At 48.3% G+C, this 27695-nt stretch overlaps 1 protein-coding gene across 1 annotated transcript in view; it reads left to right on the top strand.

Annotated features, from left to right (window-relative positions):
• Positions 1 to 27695, top strand: part of NOVA2 (NOVA alternative splicing regulator 2) — a 62408-nt gene that overhangs the window by 6444 nt on the left and 28269 nt on the right. Inside the window, exon 2 of the mRNA XM_035121034.2 lies at positions 20767 to 20910. Coding sequence (XP_034976925.2) covers positions 20767 to 20910 — 144 coding nt within the window. The remainder of the gene's footprint in view (positions 1 to 20766; positions 20911 to 27695) is intronic.

The raw sequence follows: 27695 nt of genomic DNA, 5'->3' as shown, positions 1-27695 counted from the left end.
GGATTAAGCAGTTTAATTTTTTTTTAATTTTTAAAAAATTAAAATGCATTTCCCCCCCAATAATAACATTTAAATTAAAGTTAATCTTTAGGCCCACTGCCACCCAATCCCGTTGTATCTCTCTGCTTTTTTATGTAACCTGTTGCCTGGACCTTCTTTTGTACAAGGTGACTGTCAATCTGAGCTCCCCTCCCTCCCCAAAGAAAAGACTTCCCCAGATCAAATCTTTTCCTGTCCAGAGAGAGGCAGCTTTTCATTTTTAATCTCGCCACCCGTCTACCCTGCCTGCCATGATCGCATATTAGCGGGAGGGTGGCAGTGGAAGGGGGTGAGCAGAAAAAAAGAGGCTGCGATACTTGGCTCATTGTTGATCTCAGGATTTGCAGTTGCGGATCAGAGGCCTTGCAGCGGTTTTGCAGCTGTTCCGCGCGAGGCTTTGCTTTTTTTGAGGGGGGAGTGGGGGGGAAGACAACAATCATTTTAGCTTAGACGTAACCAATCCGGGGGTAAACAATTCTACTCGCCTCCCCCTCTCCGTGTCAGCTGCATCACTCTGATTCCAGAGGCTCAGCTGCCATCGGATCAGATGGGAGAGCAGTGGAGGCCAGGATTGAACCTGACCTACTTTTGCAAACTGGAGGGAGAGAGCATTGACCTACCGAAAGGCCACTTCTGCAGCTCCCAGTCAACGCTCACCTGCTCCTATGCTGCCCACATCGTACTAATTTCTCCACCGTTTATCTAAACGTCTTTTCTCTCCCTCCCGTTTCCAGTTTTAAAAAAAGGGGTCTCAGCAGGGGGGCTGGGAAAGGCTCCTTAACCCAACTTGGTGCCATCGAGGTGTTTTGGGTGCCCTCACAGACTGTCACTGTTTTAAGATGGGATTCAGACACAAACCAGCCAATTCAGGTTGTGCTATTGGCATGGATTTGGAGCTCTTCTGCAACAAGCCCACTCCACTCCACTTTTTGCTGTAAGGAAAGTGATGGAGAAATGCCCTGGAAAATGCAATATAACATTTGCTTCAGTGCAGTGCCATCTAACTTCCCCACAGATGAGTCGGAACGAGTGCTTAGTAAATCGCCAGTACTGTCTAGTCCAGGCATCCCCAAACTTCAGGCCCTCCAGATGTTTTGGACTACAATTCCCATCTTCCCCAACCACTGGTCCTGTTAGCTAGGGATCATGGGAGTGGTAGGCCAAAACATCTGGAGGGCCGCAGTTTGGGGATGCCTGGTCTAGTCTCCCTGCAAACCAACAAGGATGAATGCTCAATGAAGAGGTCACCTGGAAGTGACCTTGGACTACAAATCCCATCAGACCCTGGAGATTATGGGAGTTGTATTCCAGAACCTCTGAAGGGCAGCAGGTAGGAAAAGGCCTTGATCCTTTGACGCTGCCACCATCAGTAATGGGCAAGAAGGACCAGGGATCTGACTCACTACCCAAGGCACCTTCAAGTGCTCATGTGTTACTACAACAGCAACAACAACAACAATTTATACCCCGTCCATCTGGCCGGGCCTCTCCAGCCACTCTGGGCGGTTTCCGACAGGATATTAAAAACACAATAAAACATCAAACATGGAAACTTCCCTAGACAGGGTGGCCTTCAGATGTCTTCTAAAAAAGTCAGATAGTTGTTTATTTCCTTGACATCTGCTGGGAGGGCGTTCCACAGGGCAGGTGCCACCACCGAGAAGTCCCTCTGCCTGGTTCCCTGTAACCTCACTTCTCGCAGGGAGGGAACTGCCAGAAGGTCCTTGGAGCTGGACCTCAGTGTCTGGGCTGAACAATGGGGGGGTGGAGACACTTCTTCAGGTATACTGGGCCGAGGCCATTTAGGGCTTTAAAGGTCAGCACCTTTAAAGGCTCCCCCCCAAATGTCCCAAAATGCATATTCTGAGGGAAAATGCGTACCAAAATGCATGTTTTGGAGCAAAATGCCTACAGAAATACAAATTTTCATGCATTTGAAGAGCAGTTGCAGTATGGTGTAGAAACAGGGCAGGACAAATTTAGGAATAAACACTTGCAAAACTGGCACAGACTGGACATGATACTCACCCTTAAGAGCCACTTTAGACCTTAGAACAGGCACCCCCAAACTACGGCCCTCCAGATGTTTTGGCCTACAACTCCCATGATCCCTAGCTAAGAAGACCAGTGGTCAGGGATGATGGGAATTGTAGTCCAAAACATCTGGAGGGCCGAAGTTTGGGGATGCCTGCCTTAGAACTTGCCTCTCACCCGACTGGCAGAGAGTCTCTCCACTGTCTGAGGTTTTCTGCAGTTGCGCTCTTTGGGCCTTTATGTGGCGATGTCAGGAACTGGATCTGGGACCTTCGGCAAGCAGAGGAAAAGCTCTGCCACTGAGCTAACCACCTGCTTCAATTTCTGAGCATCAGCGGCTGATCGCAACCAGACAACCAGATGTCCGTGGAAAGCCAGCATGCAGGGCCTGAGCATAACAGCACTCTCCCCTCCTGCGGTTTCCGGCAATTGGTATTCAGAGATGCGCTACCTTCCGCACTGCAAATACATAGGAAGTACACCGCAACTATTGGGTCAGACCATTGGTCCATCTAGCCTAGCAGTGTCTACACTGACCAGCAGCAGCTGTCCAGGGTTTCAAGCCGGGAATCTTATCCCAGCCCTACCTGGGGACGGAAGCAGGTGCTCCACCCCTTCCCTCGCGACACAGCATAAAAGGCGGAGCCACACCTGGCAGGTGGATCTTGTGCCAGACAGGCTGATCTTGCAGCTGAGGAGTCTGGCCCTCCCCACGTGTGAAATGTTGGCCTTGGAGTCTTGGGTTCAGGTCTGTGATTTAGACACATGGCGGGTTGGATTTAATTTGCTGTTGGTGTGCCTGTTCCCACCCTCCTTCCATTTGCTTCATTTTAATGGTGGGCATCACATTTAGCCTTTCTGCTGTTCCCAATTTAAGTACCGGGGGTTTTGCTATACATATGCCTAGTGTTCGACAGTGACGTTTTTGAATGGCTTGTGATTCGAGATTGGAGCTGCGTGGGCATGGAACTAGGGGCTAAGCTTGATCTTCCCCACCACTTCCAGATAAAGTTTCCGCTTTCTTTTCCTGATCTGCATGGTCACCCTATTTTTATTGTCAGTACTTACGCACCCTTGCCTTACCGCTGCCCCTGGTCTGGCGCTGTCAGTGGCTCTGTTTTGCCTGTCTGTAAAGTGGGTATTATAAGGCTCTGCCTAACAGAATTAAGCTTGGTGAACTTTCATCTTTTGAGAAACAGTGAGATGAATGGTTGAGGGCGGCCTGTCTTGAAAACCCTGCCCCAAAGCTGTAGAACAGGTGTGTTTAACACTCCCAGCCTGGCCCCACCAAGATCCCACTGATTTTGGTGGCAGCGGTAAGACTTCCTTCCTTCCTTCCTTCCTTCCTTCCTTCCTTCCTTCCTTCCTTCCTTCCTTCCTTCCTTCCTTCCCTCCCTCCCTCCCTCCCTCCCTCCTTTCTTTCTTTCCTCTCTGCCAGCCCAGTTCCCTGATCATGATGAAATCACTCTAGTCATCAGATTGGTGATTTGATGACTGTGTGTGTGTGTGTGTTTAATGCCTCTGCATGTGGCCATGTGGCCCCCAGAGAATTAGCCAAGGGTGAATGTGGCCCTCAGGCCAGAAGAGGGTTAGACACCCCTGCTGTAGGGAAAGGGCATGGCTGAGAGCCAGTGTGGTGTATTGGTTAAGAGCGGAAGACTCGTAATCTGGGGAAGAGGGTTCGTGTCTCCGCTCCTCCACATGCAGCTGCTGGGTGAACTTGGGCTAGTCACGCTTCTCTGAAGTCTCTCAGCCTCACTCACCTCACAGAGTGTTTGTTGTGGGGGAGGAAGGGAAAGGAGATTGTTAGCCGCTTTGAGACTCCTTAGGGTAGTGATAAAGCGGGATATCAAATCCAAACTCTTCTTCTTGTTCTTCTTCTTCTAATCTGGAAGTCTTTGGTGAGCATGCCTCTTTAGTAAGAGCCCACAGTACACAGGACTACAGCCTCATACTTGGCAAGAATATCAAGTTTGGACTTCTCCCTGTGACCTGCCTGATTGTCTCTGCCACATGCTGGAAGCGAACCTGATAAAACTGGGTCAGGTATTCTAAGATTCTGATTCATGCAGGCCTTGATGTTCGAGGAGTGCTAAAAGCAGAAATAGTAAGGTATTAGATATTGGCGCTTTGGGCACACACACACACCCCTTTCTCAAAAAGAGAGCACAGAGCTGGAAAAAGTACAGGGAAGGGCAACAGCAACGAGCAATCGAGGTTCCTTCCCTACACAGATAGTCTAAAATGTTGGGGGCCTCCTAATATTTAGCGGGGCGGGAGAACAAAGGGGAGCACGTGGAAGACTGGTGTGAATAACGAATTGTGCAGAGATAAATCATTTTTAGAACTTGGGTGTCACCAAGTCAACCTGATGAGGAGGAATTTCAGTACTTTTTCACACAAACCAACAGAATTAAAATGCAATTTATCATCGCGAAGTGCGGCGATTGCGAATAGCCTTAGATGCTTTCTTTAAAAGGATTACGCATGTTTGTGGAAATATAAGAGAGTGGTGTGCCTATCAGCGTCCGCCAGTCAATCAGATTTGTTTGCTAAAAGCCATTCAGTTATCACAAGAATGCAGACCTAACCAAGGTGAAAGATGCGTTTTAGCCCAGGTGTCCCCCCCAATAACGTTGGACCCCATTTTGTATGATCTGCTGGGCTGCTAGAGCAAAGGTAGAAGCCTTATATGTAATATATTAATCATCACCAACCAACAGATAGCAGGTTTTCTCTAAGCTGCTCAGAACAGAAACTTGTCTCAGTAATCTCTTTCATAGTGAGGAAGGTCTTCCACCCCCCTCCGGCCAGAGATTTAGAAGCGGAGAGTTTACAGGCACCTCCCTTCGAAATACACTGTGGGCAGAGTTTGACATTTCAAATTGCTCAAATTGTTTTTCTTTTCACACCAACAGATAGTTTAAAAAATACTTTGGGGGAGGGGGGGAGATTGTGTTCACATGAAAACGTTGGCAGCATTAAGATAAATTCAACAGTGTAAATAAGTTTTGATGGAAGTAATAAAGGAATTCCATTGCGGGAGGCAGTGGAAGACAGGAGTGCCTGGCGTGCTCTGGTCCATGGGGTCACAAAGAGTTGGACATGACTAAACGACTAAACATCAACAAATAAAGGAATACTGAATGGTTTAGTTTATACAGTCAAACCTTGGTTCCCGAACGCCCCCGTTTTGGAACGTTTCAGCTCCCGGACGCCGCAAATCTGGAAGTAAATGCTCCGGTTTCCGGATGTTTCTCGGAAGCCGAACATCCAACGCAGGCACTCCTGTCTTCCACTGCCTCCCGCAGTTTGGTCAAACTCATGTTGGTAACTTCGAGAACACTGTCCAACCATCTCGTCCTCTGTCGTCCCCTTCTCCTTGTGCCCTCAATCTTTCCCAGCATCAGGGTCTTTATGAATATCCTAAATTGTAAAACAGAAAACGAAATAAAAATTAGGTAGGTAAGTAAGATATAGATACGGTAGATAGTTTGGAAGATCATAGTCAGATTTAACAGAATGAGACAATGGCGAGAATTGCATTGCTTGAAGATAACATCTCGCAAACAAAACACCCCACTATTTTTTAACATTCTAAATATGTATAGAGGTATATAATTTGTATACCACCCTTCCTCTGTAGATGTCCAGGCGGTTGATAGCATAAAGATACAAGTTAAAATTCAAAACACATAATAAAAACAGGAACAAACCCAAAACAAGTCTCTCAGTCTCACCGATCAACACCTCCCTTGTTTCCATGAATTTGCCTATTCCTTTTTAAATTAGACAAATCCTTGGAAATGTGGGAGGTACTTTATCAGTGGTGGTTGAAGTGAACCTCCATGTTCAAGGGCAGTAAGCTGCGGTGCGAGGGCAGGGAAGGCCGCCATGCTTGTGCCCTCTCCTTTGTGCTTTGTGGTGGGCAGGCTGGGGGAGAGCTCTCAAAACAGGCAGTGAAAGTAACTCATCGTATCTTCCTGGGGATTGTGGAGCTGCTGGTGGGATGGATGGTGACGGGGAAAACAGCAGGCCTTCTCTTTGCCGATCAGCTTGGGCTCCGTTGACTTCTAATGACTTAACTGGTTTAATCTACCCGAGAGGGAATTCTTTTAAGTGGATTTAGACAGAAGATCCTTCAGCTTAGAGAAACGGTGGCGGGAAGCTCGCCACGGCAGCCGAACAGGATAGGACAGGAGGCAGAGGGGGTCTCAAAAGTAGACCCCACTGCCCACTTCTCCTTTTGTAGGGTTGCCTGTTGCCTCCTGCACTTAGGAATGCCTCCTGTTTCTAAATGCTCTGGTTCCCGGGGAGCAGAAAACTGCGTTTTTCTTAGAAACCAGTCGATCGGCTGTCATCTTTTCCGGGCCAAGATTGTTCTGTTTTCGTTGTTGCACAGGCAAAGCCAGGATATGGCTCCTCATATGGCGGGAAAGTGTCTCGCAGGCTGCAATCCTATGCACACCTACCTGGGTGCAAAGATTTCCTTCTTAGGACTCGCACCCTTAGCTAGAGGAAAAATTAGGGTTGTAAACATGACACATTCTCTCAGTGTGCGGCGGAGGATGAGGAAGCACCACATTTTCTGGGCTACTGAAAGTTTTAAGCCAGGCATAGGCAACCTCGGCCCTCCAGATGTTTTTGGGACTACAATTCCCATCATCCCTGACCACTGGTCCTGTTAGCTAGGGATGATGGGAGTTGTAGTCTCAAAACATCTGAAGGGCTGGGTTTGCCTATGCCTGTTTTAAGCGCTACCGATCTGAAAACAGTTTAAAGCCCTCAATCCCCTCAAATTGTGAGAGGTTTTCTGACCTCCTCAAGTAGGGCCGCAACCTGCGGGTGTTGTTTGAATGTTGTTCGGAACTCATTTTGATGTGCGATGACGGGGAGTGTAAGGACACCAGAAATGTAATATGGATGATTGGCTTCCCAAATTGACCAGACGAAATCTCAGGCAGTTGTACATATTATAAAACAGATTTATTAAAACATTTATTGCAATAAATGGTGGCAGTGAGAATGAGTTTCTCATTCTGCCCGACCCATGGGCATACACAGAGTGCTTTTATACCTTTTTGACAGAGTGAAGTGAAGATCAGCCTTTCTGCAGTACTTCATCAACCAATCAAGAGAGAGCACCCCAAGATGCAAAGTCACCCGCCCAACTCTACTAGGTGGCGTTATGTACCTGGTACCTTCATACACGTGTCTATGTGGAATTTTACAGGCACAATTGTGGTTGTGCTCTACTTATAATTTGCGGTGGGCTACATCCTCTTGCTCTTGTGGTTTATGCTAGAATTTCTTAGAAGTGCTGTGTGTGGTTAGATCTTTGCATTAGATGTGCAAACATGCTGTGCCTGTTTGCTTTCTATCAGAGGCAGAGAGATTTAGAATTGAATATACAAAATGGAGTTCCTCTTGCTCTTATGGCCTGACCAGGATTATTCTGGCCCTGGTCATTGCCACCCTATATTCCCTCCTCTTCAATATGGAGATGAAGAACAGGTGTGTTTCTGCATCTCCATTTGATTGACCCATCGCACTACAGTGTTTCCTGGTGTTTCCTGCTTGGCAGGGGGTTGAACTGGATGGCCCTTGTGGTCTCTTCCAACTCTATGATTCTACAGAGGAGCCAGCAGCTTCCCATGCTCCAATGTTAGGCCAAAGGATGGGCAACAGAGAGCAAAGTAAGTGAGGAAGCTTCTGCTGACTTTTCCCAGGCTTGTTATTCAGCTTGTCTCAGAAGGGCTACCAGAAGCTTTATACAGACCAAGGTTCTGCATAGGGCTAAGACAATAAGAAAGAAAATTAATATTATGAGCAGAATCTCTTTTAACTATGACCAACCTGGGAGCCAAGAACTAATCTAACTCCATACACTGGGTAGACCTGCACCGTCTAGGCTAACCTTGCGGTACAAATCAGCCTGCTTCTTAATGTTTTTAACATCACTCTCAACACGTTTACTCTGGTTGTATACAGATGCTAGTTCAGAGCCCTCAGAAGATTGCTGGGCTGCAAAGAGGTATGTAGGGCAGAAGAAGGCTAACTGGAAGCTTGCTCAAATGTTAGGTTTTTGACTTCCAGGGAAACAGTGCAAGGCAGATAGAGAACTTCGGGGTGGGGGCTGCCTTTTCTACTGAACAGTTAAAATACCTGACCAAGGCTGTTAAATGTTTCTTAGTGTCACCAGAACTAAAAAGGTTCCAGGAACCTCCGGCTGTGATCAGGAACTAGCAGTCATTAAAGACATAGTACATTGCTTTTCTTAAATCAAATAGCAAAATATTTTACAAACAGACCTAAATTTTGTTACCTGGCACATTCAGACCTTCATTTTGAAACTTCTTAACTTAAGGTATACAAGCTAGTGTTTCTAAAACTTGTGAATAACGTGCATTACTAAGCAGTTTCTTAAAAATGCTACCACACATACACATGGGGTTGGAAACTTTCCTAAGGGGGAAAGGATAATTCATTGTTAGGATAGACACCATCAGCTAATTCATAGGGCTATACACAAACTCTGAGAGCCTGTAGATTAAGGCATTCAGTCTGCAGAACTGTCAGTGTAAAATAACCATGAAAGTTTTTTTTTTTCTGCTTCAGCTTGATGCTATAAAGCAGAGTAAAAATGCTTGCTGAATTTAAGCCTGGTTCAGCTTTTGATTAATCTATTTCCATAACTCCTAAGCATTTTCTGTTGAAGTTTTTAGCCTTCGTGTTGTTAGACCTAACTGGGAACACATATTTGCATTATACAAACATCATTTTTGTCGAAGCACAAGTGCCACTTTCTACTACATTGCATTTCCATTTGAGGCACAACAAAAAAATCGCAATACAGACTTTTGGCAACAAAGGGTTCTTTCTCTCAGGTGGGCCATGAATCTATAATGGCCACACTAGTCTTCAGAGATACTAGGATACTATAGTTGCTGGAAATCTAAAAGCCAAGGGGCTTTAGCCACTGTTTCCAAAACTTTATGTCAGCAGGAAAATACACAGTTCTCTCTCAGCTCAGTACTGGGCTTCAATGCAAATCAGTGGGTTTCAAAAGTTCCTACACAGTTCTAAAGGCCAGGAATATATATATATATATATATATATATATATATATATATATATATAACAATTGGAGGTTTGTCCTAGCTGAGCATTTGGCTACAGAAAGAATGGCTATTGTTCCAGTTTGCCAGAATCAGGAGAGGCTTGCATTAGATATCAGTGGGCTACCAGAAGCTTCTCCCATCATTTCCAAAGCCAGAACTGAGGGGTGCACCTGGCCAGCTCTTCCAGTTACATCCCCAACCCAGCTATAGCCCTGTATCACCTAGGGAGTTGCTGGAACCCTCCCCATGGTTCAATTTCTGAAACTGTTTTGGGTCTGTTCGCTCAAGTGAGGCAGGTACACTGCCCTTCCTTCCAAATTAAGGATACTGCTTTGGGGGCAGGTAGACTTCTACTGTGGGTCCCACTCAATTGATGCCTCCCATACAAATATACATACATACATACATACATACATACATACATACATACATACATATATAAGGGTCTAAGATTTACTGCGTCTCCTTGTCTCCTTGATGTTTGGTGCTGCATAAGATGGACATTCCTCAACCCGTGCGTCGAGTGACAGCGTCCGGAGTGTCACAGCAGGGGCTACTTCGGTTTCCCATGCGCTGGGCGTCTTTTGCCGGTCAGACGCTGCAAGGGGAAACTGGTGCACCGTGCGCTGGGTACCCACTCCTGATTAGGTACAGCAGGGTGTGGATCCAGGGGGTCATCTCAGGCACTTTCACCGGATGGAATGGATACCTCACCACCTAGGAATGAAGAGGGTCTCGTCTCCCTTCCTTCAAGGATTCACTCAGGGACTCGCTAGCGTCAGGCTGGAACCATCGTGTCAGGCTCCGCAAGGCTACACGCTCTTCGCTCGAGTGATTTCCTGTAGATAAAAAACAAAGGAGGGGGGGGGGGAGAGAGAGATTGTCCTTGTAGCTGCCGCTGCTGTTTTAGAACTTCTTGCTGGTTAGTCCACCACCAAACTCTCCGAGGTAGTGCGTCCCACGTATTGGACATTGAGGTGTGTCTGGCACACAGAAGTCATCTCTGGGATGTAGCAGCAGTTAGTTGAGAAGTCATCTCTGGGATATAGCAGCAGTGCCTTACAGCAGTCTTTGCAGAATTTCACAAGGCTTGCAACAGGATTCCACGTCTGGTCCATCTTTCAGGATCTCCCCGTGGTTTCTCTTTCCTTCCACAGAACTTCATGCATGTGCAGGGTTAAGGAGGGGTCCTTTAAATCCGTATTTGCCTCCCATCCAGCTGCCGACGGCTGAGTTCTGCTAGGATACTGAAGCCTGTTTTTCAAATTATGCAAAGTCTTGTGGTTTCTAGAAGAAGAAAAACTTACAGATGCTTTGTAGCAACGGGCTGTTTCTGTGAGACATAAAAATTTTTAAAGTCAAAGCATTTAGAGCAGTAGTGTTTTTGTAAGCCGAAACATGGACCTCCAAAACATAACATCTTTTTCTCCCTACTTTCACAGCAACGGTCTTGGTCACACAATGTCACACAATAGAATGTCCGAAATGGCAACACCAGCCAGGCACAGCCACAGTCTCTAAGTGCAGGTTGCAGGAGAAAACAAGTTGTGCAAATACAAATCATGCAGAATCGCTTGTGTAACCAAATAAGGGGGGTTACGCCACACATCTCTGCCGGAGGTTTGAGAGTTATTGAGATGTTGCAGCCTGTCTTCCAACGTAGTGTTAGATTCAAACAATGTCTTTACACACAAATCTCAATTCAGTATAACTTCCTTCTACCTTATCCTGAATTCTTTAGTTGACAGACATTCATTTCATTAAAATATGCACTTCTACAAATTTTCCAACATGTTGCTGTCACAAAAACATATGAAATGGGGTTGCAGGTAGGAGGGTTAAACCCTTTAAACGTAGTTTGCTTTTTGAAGGACTCAAATGTCTCTTTTTCCCCATTCTTGTAAGTTTCCCCAAAAACTAAAGTCTGCACAGTTCCAACAGGACTTGGGGAAAAGATTTTAATTGTTCAAATAAAATCTATTGTCTCTTGCGTTGTGAACTACTTAAGTACATAATTTTTCTTTTCTTTTCTTTTGAAGCCAGCTGAAGCATATGAAAACATTTTCTGAGCACCGTTACTGGCATTTTGTCAGTATCCTGTGCGGCGGTAGCCTCATTTCTAGTGTGGTGAATAGCATTTTAAAGGTTCCAGAGATGATTTTTCTGAACCAATCCTCCGCTGTCTGTTTGTACAGCCCTTTTAGGCATAAAATCAGTCTGATGCTTCTTTTGGCTTTTTGGTGCTGTTTCAAGGATATTTAAAAACAGAATACTGGGTGCCTATGTTTATAACAAAGTCCAGATGCAGGTAACTCTTAGGTCACCTTGACCACGGCTCCTTGCCATGCCTGCCAAACCGACGAACTCTCTTCTGCTGGGACCCCCTTGTCCCATCTTTCTCCGAACACTCTTCCTTCCTCTTTTATATTGACCGAGACATCTCCGTCCTAGCAACTGACCTTCACCAGTGACCTTTGAACCCCTTCTGGTTCCTCACTGGTCCTTGAGCCATTATTTGTTGCTGTTTAACCACTGCCTTTCTCTTCATCTTCTTTCTCACAATGCCTTTCTTCTCTCGGGGGGGGGGGGGAATACTGGTTGACGCCACCTTTTTTTTTTCCTGAACTTGTTGTTGGCAGGACTTGTAAATTAAATTTCTTTTATAGCATTCTGACTTTATCTATCATGAATTCTAGGGAAATCACATTTTTCCCTCCTCTTGACCATACTCCTCCCATTTATGGCCCTGTAAAGTATCCCCTCATTCACAGCACACACTGCAAACTTTGCCACACATACCATGCATTGGACACTTTACCACACTCTACCTCCCAGTTTTTCCTTGTTTCCTAAGTATCTATTTGTCAGGGGACCTCCTCCCTACTGACTACTAACATACACATTTTCCTCCTCCCTTTTGCCTCTTACCCAAAGCGCCTGGTTTTCCCAGTTGACCTCTGATTAACTGAGTACTACCAACACGCTGGAGATGTGATCAGGATCTCCCTTCCCCTCATTAAAGGGGGCCAATTCCCTTCAAGGTACCTTTTCCCTTTCTACTTACCCCAGCCGGCTTTTCCTGTTCTTCCCTTCCAACCTCGGTCCTTTTGCCTCTTCGTCCAGGGCACGGAAACTCAAGGGCCACCTCTGATCCTCCGGAAAAAGTCTGCCGGTGTGCACCAGACCAGAGGCGCCGTTAGGAATCTGCGCCCTGTCCAGTGGGGCAAAAGGGGACTGCCTCTGGTTCAGGGAAATGCCCTGATCCGAGTCACGCACGGCACCAGAAATGTAAGGACACCAGAAATGTAATATGGATGATTGGCTTCCCAAATTGACCAGACGAAATCTCAGGCAGTTGTACATATTATAAAACAGATTTATTAAAACATTTATTGCAATAAATGGTGGCAGTGAGAATGAGTTTCTCATTCTGCCCGACCCATGGGCATACACAGAGTGCTTTTATACCTTTTTGACAGAGTGAAGTGAAGATCAGCCTTTCTGCAGTACTTCATCAACCAATCAAGAGAGAGCACCCCAAGATGCAAAGTCACCCGCCCAACTCTACTAGGTGGCGTTATGTACCTGGTACCTTCATACACGTGTCTATGTGGAATTTTACAGGCACAATTGTGGTTGTGCTCTACTTATAATTTGCGGTGGGCTACATCCTCTTGCTCTTGTGGTTTATGCTAGAATTTCTTAGAAGTGCTGTGTGTGGTTAGATCTTTGCATTAGATGTGCAAACATGCTGTGCCTGTTTGCTTTCTATCAGAGGCAGAGAGATTTAGAATTGAATATACAAAATGGAGTTCCTCTTGCTCTTATGGCCTGACCAGGATTATTCTGGCCCTGGTCATTGCCACCCTATAGGAGGAGATCCACATGCTGCGGCCTTGCAACCCCGGGGGAAAGTCATGATAAAAATATGGGTGGGGGGGACGGGACATGAAGACAGTTTTTTGCAGCCCAAGCAAATATTCCCTTGTGGGGAACATGCTAGGAGCCATTGGTGGTGAGCAGGCCCGGAAGCAAGAGTGAGTAGAGCAAAACGACACATTCTTCATCTGGGCCAGCAAAAGGCATCGTCACAGTTCCACAGAGGGGGCGTGGAGCAGGGCCGGTGAAGGGGTGTGGCCGGAATGGGGGCATGGCCTCGAAAGAGCCCCCCAGGGGCCAGCAAGACAGCCACCGAGGGCCGCATTTGCCGCACACCCCAAAACCTGCTGTTCTCCCCCCCCCGCCCAGCTCATAGAATAGTTTCCCAAGATGCAGTGCGGTCAGAAAGGAAAAGCAATTTGAAAACCAGGATCAAGCCCTTCTCTTAGCGGCTGGTAGCGTGCCAGAAATCATAGAAAAATTAATTGCTTAGCATAGACCTAAGTAAGGCTTCTGTTACCCTCCATCATTTATTAAATAGCAGCATTATATATATGCCCAAGGCAGAAGCCCAGAGAGCAGCCTTCCCCAGCCTGGTGCCCCCAAGATGTTTTCGGCAACCACTTCCATCAGCTCTGGGCAGCATTCACAAAAAAACCAGGTTGAGGTTACAGGTTGAGGTTATTTTGCTCAGTATGTAGCAAGTGCATCGGCCTGCCTCTCTATATGTTCCCCGTAAGGTTGTGCTAACGGGATTGGGAAATCTGTATGACCTTTATGTATTCTGTCTATATTCTGTGAAGTTCAAACAGGCTCCCACCACTCCTGACTACAGGTTTTCTTACATATAATTACGCAGAGTGCTCTCGCATCAGATGTCAAGGAAACAGACAGCTATGTGACTTTTAGAGGACACCTGAAGGCAGCCCTGGATAGGGAAGTTTTTAAGGTGTGATGTTTTATTGTTTTGTTAAATATTTTGTTGGGAGCCTCCCAGAGGGGCTGGGGCAACCGAGTCAGATGGGCAGCGTATAAATAAAAGTATTATTATTAATATTAATAATTACAGTTTGTTTCTGTGTATATGCATTTCTGCCATATTGGTCGAAACAGGAGCCACCCCATATAGAGAACACACTCCTCAAACGAAGCCTCATCAAATATGGCTCCAATTATAGGCCGCACTAAAATGTTAGATGAGCCGGATTTGTGGGGTGAAAATGCAATGCGGTATATAGATAAATAGACTTGCACTCATACATTTGAGGCAACTGGGAGGAACAGCAAGAATGTTCCAGAGAAACGAGTGAGAATTTGGTTGTCGTTTTGGCGGGGGGTGGGGTGGGGAGCAAAGGCAGGCGTTTTCGGGATCCCTCTGAAACTTTAAATTTTTGTTTAGGATAACAAGAGACAGCAAGGATCATTCGGGATTCACGACCTGTTTCTGGGTACATGAAAAGTGACGGGAGCGGGGGGCCACACCAAGTCCCCCTCCCACAGTGGCTGGCTGGCTAGCAGGACTGTAACTTTCCAGATTCGGCCCTGTGGTTGGTGCAAAAACAGAGGCTGTAGGTGCCTTCCAAGAGTGGTAGGAGCGGAGGCAGGCAGGTCAAGAACTCTCGTCGCTGTTTACCACGTGCATTGCGGCAGGTGGTGCAGGGTTCATGACATGCGCCCGGCATGGGAGCTGGAACTGGAGCTGAGGAAAGGAAGAACAGCAGCTTTCAGTCACTCAATAGAGAAGAAACCCTCACTGCTAGTTGCTCCTCTTCCTGCTCACCTGCCGGGTCATTCTTTGCAGGTAACAAACAGACAATCACGGTGGTATAAACAACACAAAACCGTGACGATAAACAATGAAATATATATATTAATACTTAAATACTACAAAATGCAAATGCAATCACCTGACATAAGATTCATCAAGTGTTCCATGTAGATGTAAAATTGGTGTACTCTAATATTCTGCTTCAAGGAAAATTCTGCTTCAAGGACAAGGAATTTTACTTGGAGCAGAATATTGCAGCACACCAATTTTACATCCACATGGAACACTTAATGAATCTTATGTGCTTAATTGCACTACAGACTGGTATTTGCTAGTAGGGTTTTTGCACTATTGATCATATAAGTCAGGCTATTGCATTTGTGCATTTTGTATTTTGTAGTATTTATCTTCGCTGTTGTTTAAGTACTAATATATATTTTTCATTGTTTATCATCGCAGTTTTTTGCTTTGGTTTTGGGTCATTCTTTGCAGCTGGGTCTTCCCCTCCTCCCGAGGAGACCTGTAGCAAGTGAGTCTTGCTACAGCCAAATGCATTGCTACAGCTGCGGAGGCGCTGTGCCCTCTGCCAGCGCCCCCCTTTCTGCTTACAACCAGTCCAAAGGGTGGCACAGCCTGCCAGTTTCTTCCTTAATGCCAGGGTTGCCCTTGTAGAACTCAGCAGGGCAGAGGACAGGTTCAAAACTGATCTCCGTGCCTTCTGCCTCCCCGGCCCCAATGGCCACCATCGCTCTTCAGCGTCTCTGTGCTTCCTGCCTTCGGTCTTGAGGCCTGGGGGGCAAAGTAGGGAGAATCAGGAACCAAGGCAGGGCTCGGGATAGGGTCAGAGGAGTTATGAGGGCATCTAAGGGAGCCATCATAGCCTCGGGACTATTGCAGGTTCCTCCAAGGTCTCTCTGTTGGGTCCCAAACCTCTTCCTCAGAAGAGGTCTCTCTGGGTTAGGTGGGAAGCTGGAAGCAAGGTCTCCGGAGAGACCCACCAACGTGGCCTGGAGCTTTCTCCTGCTGCTGCTCCCCGACGACTCACGTTCATTGCCTTAATCTGAACATGGGGGTTCTACCATGGCCGAGAGCTTTGCTTCCCACCCCACCGCCCCCTGGCCTCTCTTCCTCCATCCTCTTTTAAGGCCACCCGAGCCTGCAGCCGTCACCATATTTTGCAGCAGCAAATCCCATAAACTCTGCCGTGTTTGGCGGATTTGCCTGTCTTGAACCTCCTTGCCGCTCTGTTTTCACCAGTGAACCCCGAGTGTGGGTATAGCACAGGCACCACCAAACTCTGCCCTCCAGCTGTTTCGGGACTACAACTCCCACCATCCCCAGCTAACAGGACCAGTGGTCAGGGATGATGGGAGTTGTAGTCCCAAAACAGCTGGAGGGCCGAGTTTGGGGGTGCCGGGTATAGCAGAGTGGGATCCACACCGAGTGCCGTTTTATAAACTTTCCACGGAGCAGGTTGAGTGGGATTTGAGGCTCGTAGGCTTCCTTGTCTGGCTCTCAGACCTCTCTCCAACTTATCCTCCCTCACTGCTTCCGTTTAGCACCCCAGATATTTCCGCCCGGCTGGGAAAGGTCCTTGAACTCTGATCGTGCCTCTTGCTTGCTGGGAGGGAGAATAGAGAGGGGGGTGTTTGTGAGAGTGTGCAAAGGTAATATTGGTGTGTTCATTCCTCCACCAATTTCTCCCCCTTTGACCCCGCCCACCACGAGCATGTGGCCCTTGGAAGGTTGCTAAGATGGAAGTGTGGCCCTCAGGCCGAACAAGGTTCCCCTGTTAGCCGTGCTTTTTCTAAACTAAAAAACCTGAATGTTGTTGATGAGGAGGTGTGAATCTGTAGAGCTGGACAGCTCCTGGGTGTGGGATGGTCTGAGAACCCCATTTGCAATGCCTTGAGTCCTATTATTATTATTATTATTATTATTATTATTATTATTATTATTATTTCATTCACCTGTGGAAGCCCCGTTCAAATTAACAAGAGCCTCAGAAGAGCCTGGTTAGGAATGAAGAAGGAGGGAAAGTGATATGAATATGGACAGGAAGGTGCAGGAAAAGAGCAAGAGAGAACCATAGGATTGTGGAGTCGGAAGGGACCACGAGGGTCCTCTAGTCCACCCCCCGTGCAGTGCAGGAATCTTTTGCCCAAGGTGGGGTTCGAACCCCCAACTCTGAGATTAACAGCCTCATGCTCTGCCAACTGAGCTATCCTGGGTAGGTGGGTGTGGTCCTCCTCATGCCCTTCCATGCCCCCATATATCAGGGGTCAGCAAACCTTTTCAGTAGGGGGCTGGTCCACTGTCCCTCAGATCTTATGGGGCGGACGGCGGACTATATTTTGAAAAAGAAAAAAGAAGAAGTACGAATTCCTATGCCCCACAAATAACCCAGAGATGCATTTTAAATAAAACACATTCTACTCATGTAAAAACACGCTGATTCCCGGACCGTCCACAGGCCAGATTCAGAAGGCAATTGGGCCAGATCTGTCCCCCAGACCTTAGTTTGTCTACCCATGCCTGTTTTCTCCTAGATGCAACTAACGCTCAACGCATTAGATCATGCTTTGGGACGCTAGCGATTCAATTCGGGACATTCCACGTGCAAAGCGCTTGCCCTGCAACTGAGCTGCGGCCTTTCCCCAGGTGGTGAATTTTGGGCTACCCTAAGGGTGACAGAGATGGAGGCACACAGATCTGACTCGTGGGGTGCCCCATCCCCCAGAATTTTCCCCTTCCATGAGTCTCACTGAGCCCATTCACCTTGATGGTGCTTGCACCGGAAAAAAGGGGAAGCAGTCGAACACCAGTGATTTGCATTCTGCATGTTAATTCGGGGAGGTGGAGGTGCCATTTGGAATTTCCGCATCAAAAGCACGATCTGGGGTGTGTGTATGTTATATGAGTGCGTGCACACACACACACACACACACACACACACACACACACCTTTGCACATGCCTGGATCGCCAGACAGAAGGACGTCTCTCCCTTTGGGTCCTTCTGTTCTGGCATCCTTTTAAAAAACAAAAAGTGACGGGGAGAGGGAGAGAGAGAGAGAGAGAGAGACCTGTTTTCATCAAGAGATGGCTTTGATTTAGTACCGCAGGGGACCTTTGCAATCTGGACACAGCAGCGGGTCCAAATCGCTTATCACAAGGTTTCTCGCCAGCCCCGGCATTAACATCTTCCTCAGCGTGGCACTGGGAAACAGAAGTAGGTCAGGCCTGTATCTTGGGTAGGTTCTGCAAAGGAAAGCAACACAATCCCGCTGGCAGGGCCAGATAAAAATAGGTGCTCCCATCTGAAAGTGAGGGGGCTGCTTATTATAGCCGGGTAGGAAGTTTAGCTGGTTTTTTTCTTTTTTTGGCGATCTCAGGTGGCTGATCCTCACCACGCCGCTCCAAGGAATGGGGAGCTTTGTGCAGAATCCGGTGCCAATTCCCAGTCTGAATGGGTCCAGGTTTCTTGGGAGTGTGCAATCATTATTTTTGCGAGTTTGAGGGCATGCTTCAGACCAGTGGTTTGGTTAGCCACCGGTATCCAGCTTCCAAAAGTTATGGACCTCATGCAGGAAGGGAGAGGAGGGTTGGGGGAGAAGGAAGCACAGGCCATGCAAGGCTTGAAAGACCCCGGGGGTTAAGAAATGTTTATTTCTGTAAATAAACAGTGCAAAGAAATGTCAGCGGTTTTGCACATATTTCTATAAATGTGCCCAGTGTGCACTCTTTGCTCCATACCTTTAATAAATCAATGGGATTCAGTTTGGGTTTCTTTGCTATGGCATTTTATGGGAAGAAACTGAGTGGCAGGAGGAGGAGGAAAGCTATTTTAACTATGAGTCGGTGGGCTTTCGGCTCACCCGCCGGCCATAGCTGTTCTGCTTTAAACAGTTACCTACCAGGCAGAATGCCAACATTTCTCTTCCCACTAGGTCTGGACAGGGGGCAAAAATGGCTGGGTACTATTTGAAGCCCTGAGGACTAGAAACATGCATTTGGTTATCAACTCCAATATTTAGGGTGCTTAGTTTCTCTGCATCTGAGACCTGGTTGCACCATATTACAAACCCTAAGGGAAGGGAGTTGTAAAATGCCAAGAAGCTCTGAACTCTAGGCTTTTAGAAGACACTGTCTCTAGGACAGTATAAGAGCTGTTTGATAGTGGAATGGTCTCCCTCAGAAGGTGGCGGATTCTCCTTCCTTGGAGGTTTTTAAGCAGAGGTTGGATGGACATCTGTCATGTACGCTTGAGATGCTTGCATTGCAGAAGGTTAACAACAACAATAACAACACTAATAAAAATTTAATATTTATATGGCACCCATCTGACTGGGTTGCCACTCTGGCTGGCTTCCAGCAGGATATCACACATTAAAAGCTTCCTGATAAAGGGCTGCCTTCAGATGTCTATGGAAAGTCTGGTAGTTGTTTATCTCTTTGACATCTGATGGGAGGGTGTTCCACAGGGCGGGTGCCACTACTGAGAAGGCCCTCAGCCTGGTCCCCCATAACCTCACTTCTCGCAGGGAGGGAACCGCCAGAAGGCCCTTGGAGCTGGACCTCAGTGTCCGGGCTCGATGATGGGGCTGAAGATGCTCCTTCAGGTATACAGGGTCAAAGCCATTTGGGCGTTAAAGGCCAGCAACAACAACATAATAATATAATAATAATTTATTATTTATACCCCGCCCATCTAGCCGGGTCCCCCCCCCCCGCCACTCTGGGCGGCTTCCAACACACATTAAAATACATTAAAATATCACAGATTAAAAACTTCCCTAAACAGGGCTGCCTTTGGGTATTTTCTAAATGTCAGGTAGTTGTTTATCTCTCTGACCTCTGATGGGAGGGTGTTCCACAGGGCGGGTGCCACTACCGAGAAGGCCCTCTGCCTGGTTCCCTGTAGCTTTGCTTCTCGCAGTGATGGAACCGCCAGAAGGCCCTCGGCGCTGGATCTCAGTGTCCGGGCTGAATGATGGGGGTGGAGAGGCTCGTTCAGGATTGAATTGTGCTTGGAAACATACTGGGAGCCAATGTTGAGGACTGAAGTTATATGGTCCCAGTGGTCTCTCCCAGTCACCTGACTATGCTGCCACCTTCTGGATTAGTTGTGGTTTCCACATCACCTTCAAAGGTGAGCACATTGTAGAGCACATTGCAGTGGTCCAAGCGGGAGATAACCAGAGCATGTACCACCCTGGCGAGACAGGGCGCAGGCAGGCTGGACTAGGCGCCCCTCGGCACCCCTTCCAACTTTCCAGATCTGTGTTTCTGTGATTGCAGTTGTTGTTGTTGTTTAGTCGTTTAGTCATGTCCGACTCTTCGTGACCCCATGGACCAGAGCACGGCAGGCACTCCTGTCTTCCACTGCCTCCCACAGTTTGGTCAGGCTCATGTCCGTAGCTTCGAGAACACTGTCCAGCCATCTCGTCCTCTGGATCACAGATGTAGCTGCCACCAATTGTCAGCCCTAGAAAGTTGGCTGGAGGCAGGGGGGACGGAAACTCCGATGAGAAGGCAGGAGTGGATTTCGGTCCATGCCGGACCAGGCTGCTGTAGTGTCTGCCGATGCACTTTTGTGGGTTTGGGGGGATGCATTAGATGAGGTTCTTGGCAAAGACGCCAACTGCCTGTGGCGATGCCCTGCCTAATAATAGCTACGGGGAATAGGTCACCTGCACTGGCTCCCAGCTGCATCCTCCTGCCCCTTTATCAGACTTTGTGTTGCCACGCTAGAAGCCGGTCCAGGCCAAATTCCATGCAATATGCCTGTCTCCTGCGATGCCTGGAAAGTTGGTGCTGGCTGCCTTTCTTCTTGTGGCCGGAGACTCCCCCCCCCCCGGCTTTTGTCTGTCCTGGGATTCAGATGGTGCTTCCTGACGCCCTGTTTCTGTTCCCTCCCTTGCAGAGGATGGCGAATACTTCCTTAAGGTCCTGATCCCCAGCTATGCCGCCGGATCCATCATCGGCAAAGGAGGCCAAACGATCGTCCAACTGCAGAAAGAAACCGGAGCCACTATCAAGCTCTCCAAGTCCAAGGACTTCTACCCAGGTGAGCACGGACGGCTGGGAGGGTCAACAAGGCGAAAGGAATTCTGTGTACGTTTGCCAATGTTGGCAATTAATACGGCATACATTCATTTTCCCTGAAGGTGTCCCGAAACCAGGGACGGGGGAAGCTTGTTCATATGTGTCTGTATGCAGATACAGTGTGGTATAGTGGTTAGAGCGTTAGACCAGGATCTTAAAGATCAGGATTCGAATCCGCACTTGGCCATGAAGGTCACCGGATGACCTCGGGCCAGTCACTGCCTCTCGGCCTAACCTACTCCACAGGGTTGTTTGTAGGGGTTAAATGCGGAGGGGGAGAACCACGGATGCCACCTTGAGCTCCTGGCAAAAGACACTGGGATACAGAAGCAGGAAATAAATTTCAAAAACGTCGCTTCCGCACTGGCAGCCGAATGTATGAACTCAGTTCCCCGAAGAAAGTTGAGTCTTGGGGATATTGAGAGGAGATGCGATAGCCATCTTCAAATATCTCAAGGGCTGTCACAAGGCAGATCGAGCAAGCTTGTTTTCTCCTGCTCCGGTAGGGTAGGACTCGAACCCATGGCTTCGTGTTACAAGAAAGGAGATTCAGACTGAAGATCTGGAAGAACTTTCTGACAGTGGAACGGACTCCCGCGGGAGGCTGTGGACTCTCCTTTCTTGCCTTGGAGGTTTCTAAGCAGAGGTTGGATGGCCATCTGCCATGGATGCTTTAGTTGAGATTCCTGCATTGCCGGGGGTTGGACTGGATGACCCTTGGCGTACCTTGCAACAATTCTATGATTTGATGATAGCATTCCCATGTGCACAACTGTCAATCAAGGGTGCAGTTGTCAAGGGAAGAACATGCATGTGTGAACCAGCCTCGGAGAGTGTGGAGTGTTGTTTTTTTGTGGGTTTTACGGCCTCTCGGACAAGGACGCTTATAGATGGGCATTAAACTGTAAGACTTTGGTGCGGTTTGATTTGTGAACACAGTGGTCCGGCTCAAGTCGTTTGAAAGAGCCCCTCTCCTTCCCTCAACTTACCGCCTCCTCTTCCCCTCAGACCTTGACCTTCTCTGCCTATCATCCCATCGGGCCTCTGCTTTTCGGTCTCCTAACTACTCCAGCCGTCGCCAGCCTGACGCCTTCCAGACATTTTGGACCACGACTCCCTTCGCCTCTGACCGTTGGTCTCATTGGCTGGCTGGCTGGCTGGCTGGCTGGCTAAGGGCTGCTGGGAGTTGTAGTTCCAAACATCTGGAAGGCAAGAATCTGGCCTGCTCTGTCCCCACCCCTGCTTTCAGATACCCCAAATCTGAGCTCCTCCTTTCTTGAGCTGCTGTTTCACCTACAGGCCAACTCAGGACTTTTTAAGGGCCCTGCATGTGGGACCCCCACCCCACCACCGGCCACACCCTCCCAGAAAGTGAACTACTTAAATTACGATTGCTCTTTCGTGCAAGCATGTAAGTAAGGCGGGTGGGCCGGCTGGCAAAGCACACCCACCCCAATGGCAGGGGTCTCCCGAGGGCCGTTGAAGACCCCAGGCACCCTGCAGTTGCGGACGCTGCCCATCCTCGCCACGGAGTGCCCAGCCTTGCCCCCCCCCCATCTCCTTATAATCCCAAGCTGTGATTGAAGGGCAGACAAAGCCCCGACAGGACAGCCCTGGCTAAGCTGCTTTTCCTCCACATCCTCCTCTCTTTATTGCCGGATTATGGGATGGGCTGGCAAATCCTTGCCAGTGTAAAACGATGGTGGGGTGTCGTGGCGACAGGGGAGGGGGGGGAGAGAGAGAAGGCCTCCGCTCATGTTGCCTTGGCAACGGGGAGCAGGTGCCTTGTTTGTTTGCAGCTTCCGGGAAGGACCCCCCCCCTCTCCCCTTCCCCTTCGAGGGAAAGGAAACCCTTTGTATTTGATGAGGTCTGGCCAGGGTGGAGATCCATCTGAAACGCAGCCCTCCTGCTTTCTTGCAGGCTGAGAGAGCTGTGGGTTCTTAGGCTTCATGCTCAAAATCCCACCCTCGCTCTCTGGGCTCTCTGCACGCAGTCGCGCTGCAAGTTGGGACTGCCTTCGCTCTGCCAAGACTGTCTTCCGAGAGCAGGTGTGGTGTATGGGTTGGGGTGTTGTACCAGTATCCTGGGAGACCTGGGTTCAAATCCTCCCTCGGCCACAAAGCTCCCTGGGTGAGACCTTAAGGGCCGGTCACTGCCTCTCAGCGGGAAGGGGGAGAACCATGTATAGCCTGCCTGGAGCTCCTCGGAGAAGAAGACGGGGTATAAATACATCTGTCTTGTATTGTCAGACAATGGAGGAGGAGTGCTCCTTTGGGGGTGAAGTCACAGCACCTGCTGTGGCTGTAGAGACCGAAACTGTTTCGTTGCAGCCGGGGCAGATGAAGGTGTCCGGTTGTGCTGCTGCAGATGCAACGTGGCGTCTCTTCTCTCTGCCCTCCTCCCAGAGGTCATTTGCAATAAATACTGTAAATGCAATATCTCTTTCCTCCATGCACACATGTCGAAAACCCAGCTCAGCGATCAAAGGCTTGCAGCTCGATCCTGTATCTTTGTGCACATGTTTGTGCCAATGAGCCCAAGTGGTGGTGGTGCAGGCTGTGATATTATTATTATTATTATTATTATTATTATTATTATTATTATTATTATTCCCTGGGCAACTGGCTGGGTTTGCCCTAGCCAAAACAACTACTTAAGGCAGTGGTTCTCAATCAGCTAATTACTGAGGACCCCCTATTTTTCAGAAGCCAAGCTACGGAAAAGGAACAGGAAATACAGCTTGGGGCTGCCCAGCTAGGGAAGCAGATTCAATGGCAGGAAACACTCCTTCTGATAAGCCGGCCAGAGGAACACAGGCTTGGCCTTTACGCTGCAGCCACAATGTGCGTTTGCCCAGATTTATCCAGATTTGGGAGCTGCTGTCTGATTCCCTCCCCCACCCCCAGGCTCAAAGAGGGTCACGAAAGGAATGAAGCGCCCAACAGGAAAGGGGGCAGGAGGAGAAGGGGCAGTTTCCCGGTTACTGGGAGGTTTCAGGCACGGGGATTGGTTGCAGCTGCAAGGAGGTGCAGTTTGGCCTCTGACTTGGGGAGGTTCCAGACTGTGGGGAGGTGTGTGTGTGTGTGTGTGTGTTTGTTTGTTTGTTTGTTTGTTTGTTTACCGCCCTTCATCTGTAGATCAGGGTACGGTTCACAGGTTAGATGACATCACATCAAGCAGTTTTTATCTCACACTTTCCTAGCACATTCCCCCCCCCCTTTCCTTAATACAGGATGTTGAATTTTATTTATTTAATTTTTTGAAAAAATAGTGGGTTGGTTGTGCAAAAGCACCAACTGCACAAATCGTGCAGCAAAAATTTGTGCCGGCCTGTGAGTGAATCCGAGCGAGTTTGGAAGCGGCCCACCTGCTGCATGCTAGGAAAAGTTTCAGGATGTTCTTGGGAAGGCACAAAATCCCTGCCGGGAGCACCATGGCAGCCCAACTTGGCCCTGCAGGGTGGAGTGGGGGGACACCCCCCTTCTGTCTCCCCCTGGCCCTAATTTAGCCCGCTTCCGGCAGCTGTCTGGGTTATCCCAAGGGGGGGGGACACACTGAGGGGTCCTTGTGTGCTTTGATAGCTTAGATCCCTGTTCTCTCTCTCACTTTCAGAGGCTAAGAATGTCCCATGTTCCCTCCACACCCCTTCCTATTTATCCAGTGCTGACTAACCCTTGGCTGGGCCAGCCCTATTGTTCCTGGGAAAGTGTAGCCGTTGTTTGTGGGATGGTGGAGGAAGGCAGCGGGCAGGGGGCAGGCAGGCAGGCAGGCAGGCAGCGGGTCCTTTGGCTCACCTCCGCAGTCTCTGCTGCTCTGTAGTCACCCATGTTGAGCTGCTTATAAGAAAGCGAAAGAGGAGCCCTGCTCCTTCAGCATCCTGGCCAGCTGGCTAGCTGGATGCCTCCTGGAAGATCGCAAGGAAAGGTCGACAGCAGCCGCACACCCCTCTGTTTCTCTGTTCCCAGCATTACAAGTCCTCTGGGGTAGACTGCCCCTGAACTCGGAGGCTCCACTTCCTTTAACACAGCTACCGGCGTTCAGGAATGCAGCTGCCAGCAAACAGCCACATGGGAAGCAAGTTGAGGGGCTGCACATACAGGTGAAAGGGAAAACATGAGTCACACATATGGATTTAAAATAGGCACTTAGTTGAAAGGAAGTGGTGGTTGGGGGGGGGGCAATCCACTACTTTTTAGCCTGAATGGATGGCTAAAGTATGCTGAACATACCAAGGGGTGAGGGGTGTTCCTTCATCAGTGCTTGCCAAAGGGTTGGAGCCATGCAAGACACCTGGGGGCTTTGCAAGACACCCCAGGTGCAAGACACCTGGGGACAGACATCTTCTTTGAAGTGTGTTTTCTGAAGATAACGGTGTGAGCATTGGAAGGAATTGGGACCAGACAAATTCATGGAAGATAAGGGTTCAATGGCTACTAATGGCCACGTTCTCTCTCCCCTGTATGCCTCTGAATGCCAGTTCCTGGAAACCACAGTTGGGGAGAGCTCTGCTCTTCCACTCATGTCAGATTCCTGCCTTGCAGTGGGTTGGACTAGATGTCCCCCTGGGATCCCTTCCAGCTTTACGATTCTCTGATTCTATGCTTAGCAGGCTTCCTGTTCAGGTGTCTTGTCTGTCTGACCCATGTGAGGACAGGCTGCTGCACTAGATGTTCCTCTTCTTTTATGTTCCCAGGGGGCATGTGCTCGGGTGCTGACCATTTGCGATGAAACCCCAGCTGACACGGCGTGTGTGGTTTGCGGAGTCTGTGACGTTGTGAATACCCCCTGCAATAGCAGGAATCTTTCACCCGGTGTGGGGCTCAAACTCACGACCCTGAGCTTAAGAGTCTCGCGCTCTACCGACTGAGCTATGTTGCACCTTTGTGGCAATAGAACGTTAGGAGCATTTTTTTTGAAAGCAGTATGATCTGCGGAGTTTTGCCTTTGGAAGTTTTGCCTTCGCTTATCATTTTATCTCTATCCCACCTTTCCTGCAAGTCGCTCAGGTCAGTGTGCGCACTATTCCTCCGCCCTGTCATTGCCCGTTTTATCATCACAACAACCCTGCGAGGAAGGTCAAGCGGAGAGATGGTGACTGGTCTCAGTTCACCCAGTGTGCCTTGCAGCATATGAGTGGGGCTTTGAACCTGGGTCACCTCAGTGCTTTAACTCAGACAAATGACAGCCATTCACTCCTCTGGAAGCCTTAGGAAGCTTATACTAAGTTGGACAGCTGGCCCGCCTAGTCCAGTACTGTCAACACTGGCTGGCAGCAGCTCTCCAAGGTTTCAGGCAAGAGTCTCTCCTAGCCTTACCTGGAGAGACCAGGTATTGAATCACAGAACCATAAAGTTGGATGGGACCACAAGAGGCATCTAATCCAACCCCCTGCAGTGCAGCTATATTTTGCCCAATGTGGATCTCGAACCCACAACCCTGAGAATAAGCTTCTCATCCTCTACTGACTGAGCTGTCTCTCAGAACCTGAGACTTTCTGCAAGCTAAGTTTGTTCTCTGCTGCACAGCCAGAGCCCTTCCTCCTCCTGTCAGTTTCTACTGACAAGACACCAAGGAGGAGCAGTATTTCTTAAACTGTGGAACTTCCTCCCAAAGGAGGCAGCAACAGCCACCAACTGAGATGGCTTTCAAAGGACTGGACAAATTCATTTAAAAGGAACTAAACTATGTTGGAAATGCAAAGAGATAAAGGGGACATTCGTACACATGTGGTAGGGTTGTAAAAAAGCTAAAGCGTATTGGGAGATGATGTATTCAGAGGTAAAAAGGATGTTAAAGCTGTTATTCCCCCCCCCCCAAAAAAACCCAGAGATGATCCTATGGAATATTATAGAGGGCAAAATACCTAAGAAAGTACTTGTTGCCAGACTACGGTAGGACCTGGAATAAAGGTAAAGGGGCCCCTGACCATCAGGTCTAGTCGTGTCCGACTCTGGGGTTGCGGCGCTCATCTCTCTACAGGCCGAGGGAGCCAGCGTTTGTCCGCAGACAGCTTCTGTGTCATGTGGCCAGCATGACAAAGCTGCTTCTGGCGAACGAGAGCAGCGCACGGAAACGCCGTTTACCTTCCCGCCGGAGTGGTCCCTATTTATCTACTTGCACTTTGATGTGCTTTCGAACTGCTAGGTGGGCAGGAGCTGGGACCGAGCAACGGGAGCTCACCCCGTTGCAGGGATTCGAACCACCGACCTTCTGATCAGCAAGCCCTAGACTCTGTGGTTTAACCCACAGCGCCACCAGGGCTCAAATCCCCACTCAGCCCTGAAGCTCACTGGGTGACCTCGGACTGGTAGTTACTGCCTCAGCCTCACAGGGCTGTTGTGAAGATACAGATGGAGAGGAGGAAAACCACGTTTGTCACCTTGAGCTCCTTGGAAGGAAGGCGGATTATAAATATAATAATAAATGTTGAATCCTTGTGGGGTTTTTTCAAGTTTGTTATGAAGATGAGGGAAGCGGTTTGAATCTCCTGCATTCTGTATTGGAGTTGTTTATTTATTCATGATTTATTTATTTATTTATGATTTTCAATTTTATACATTTCAATAATTTTAAATTCATTTTAACATTTCGAAACTCAACTTCCCTCCCCCTCTTTCTGCGGTTCCTTAAATTTATTTTTTATATTCTCTGCATATTCCAAATTAACTTACTCTTTTATTCCTCTACTTTAAATATATACTTTTTATTCCTCTACTTTACAATAATCCTGCCAATGTTCTTATCTG

The sequence above is a fragment of the Zootoca vivipara genome, chromosome 6 (genome assembly GCF_963506605.1).
Source record: "Zootoca vivipara chromosome 6, rZooViv1.1, whole genome shotgun sequence".
NCBI lineage: Eukaryota > Metazoa > Chordata > Lepidosauria > Squamata > Lacertidae > Zootoca > Zootoca vivipara.
This window is presented reverse-complemented; position numbering and strand designations above follow the sequence as displayed.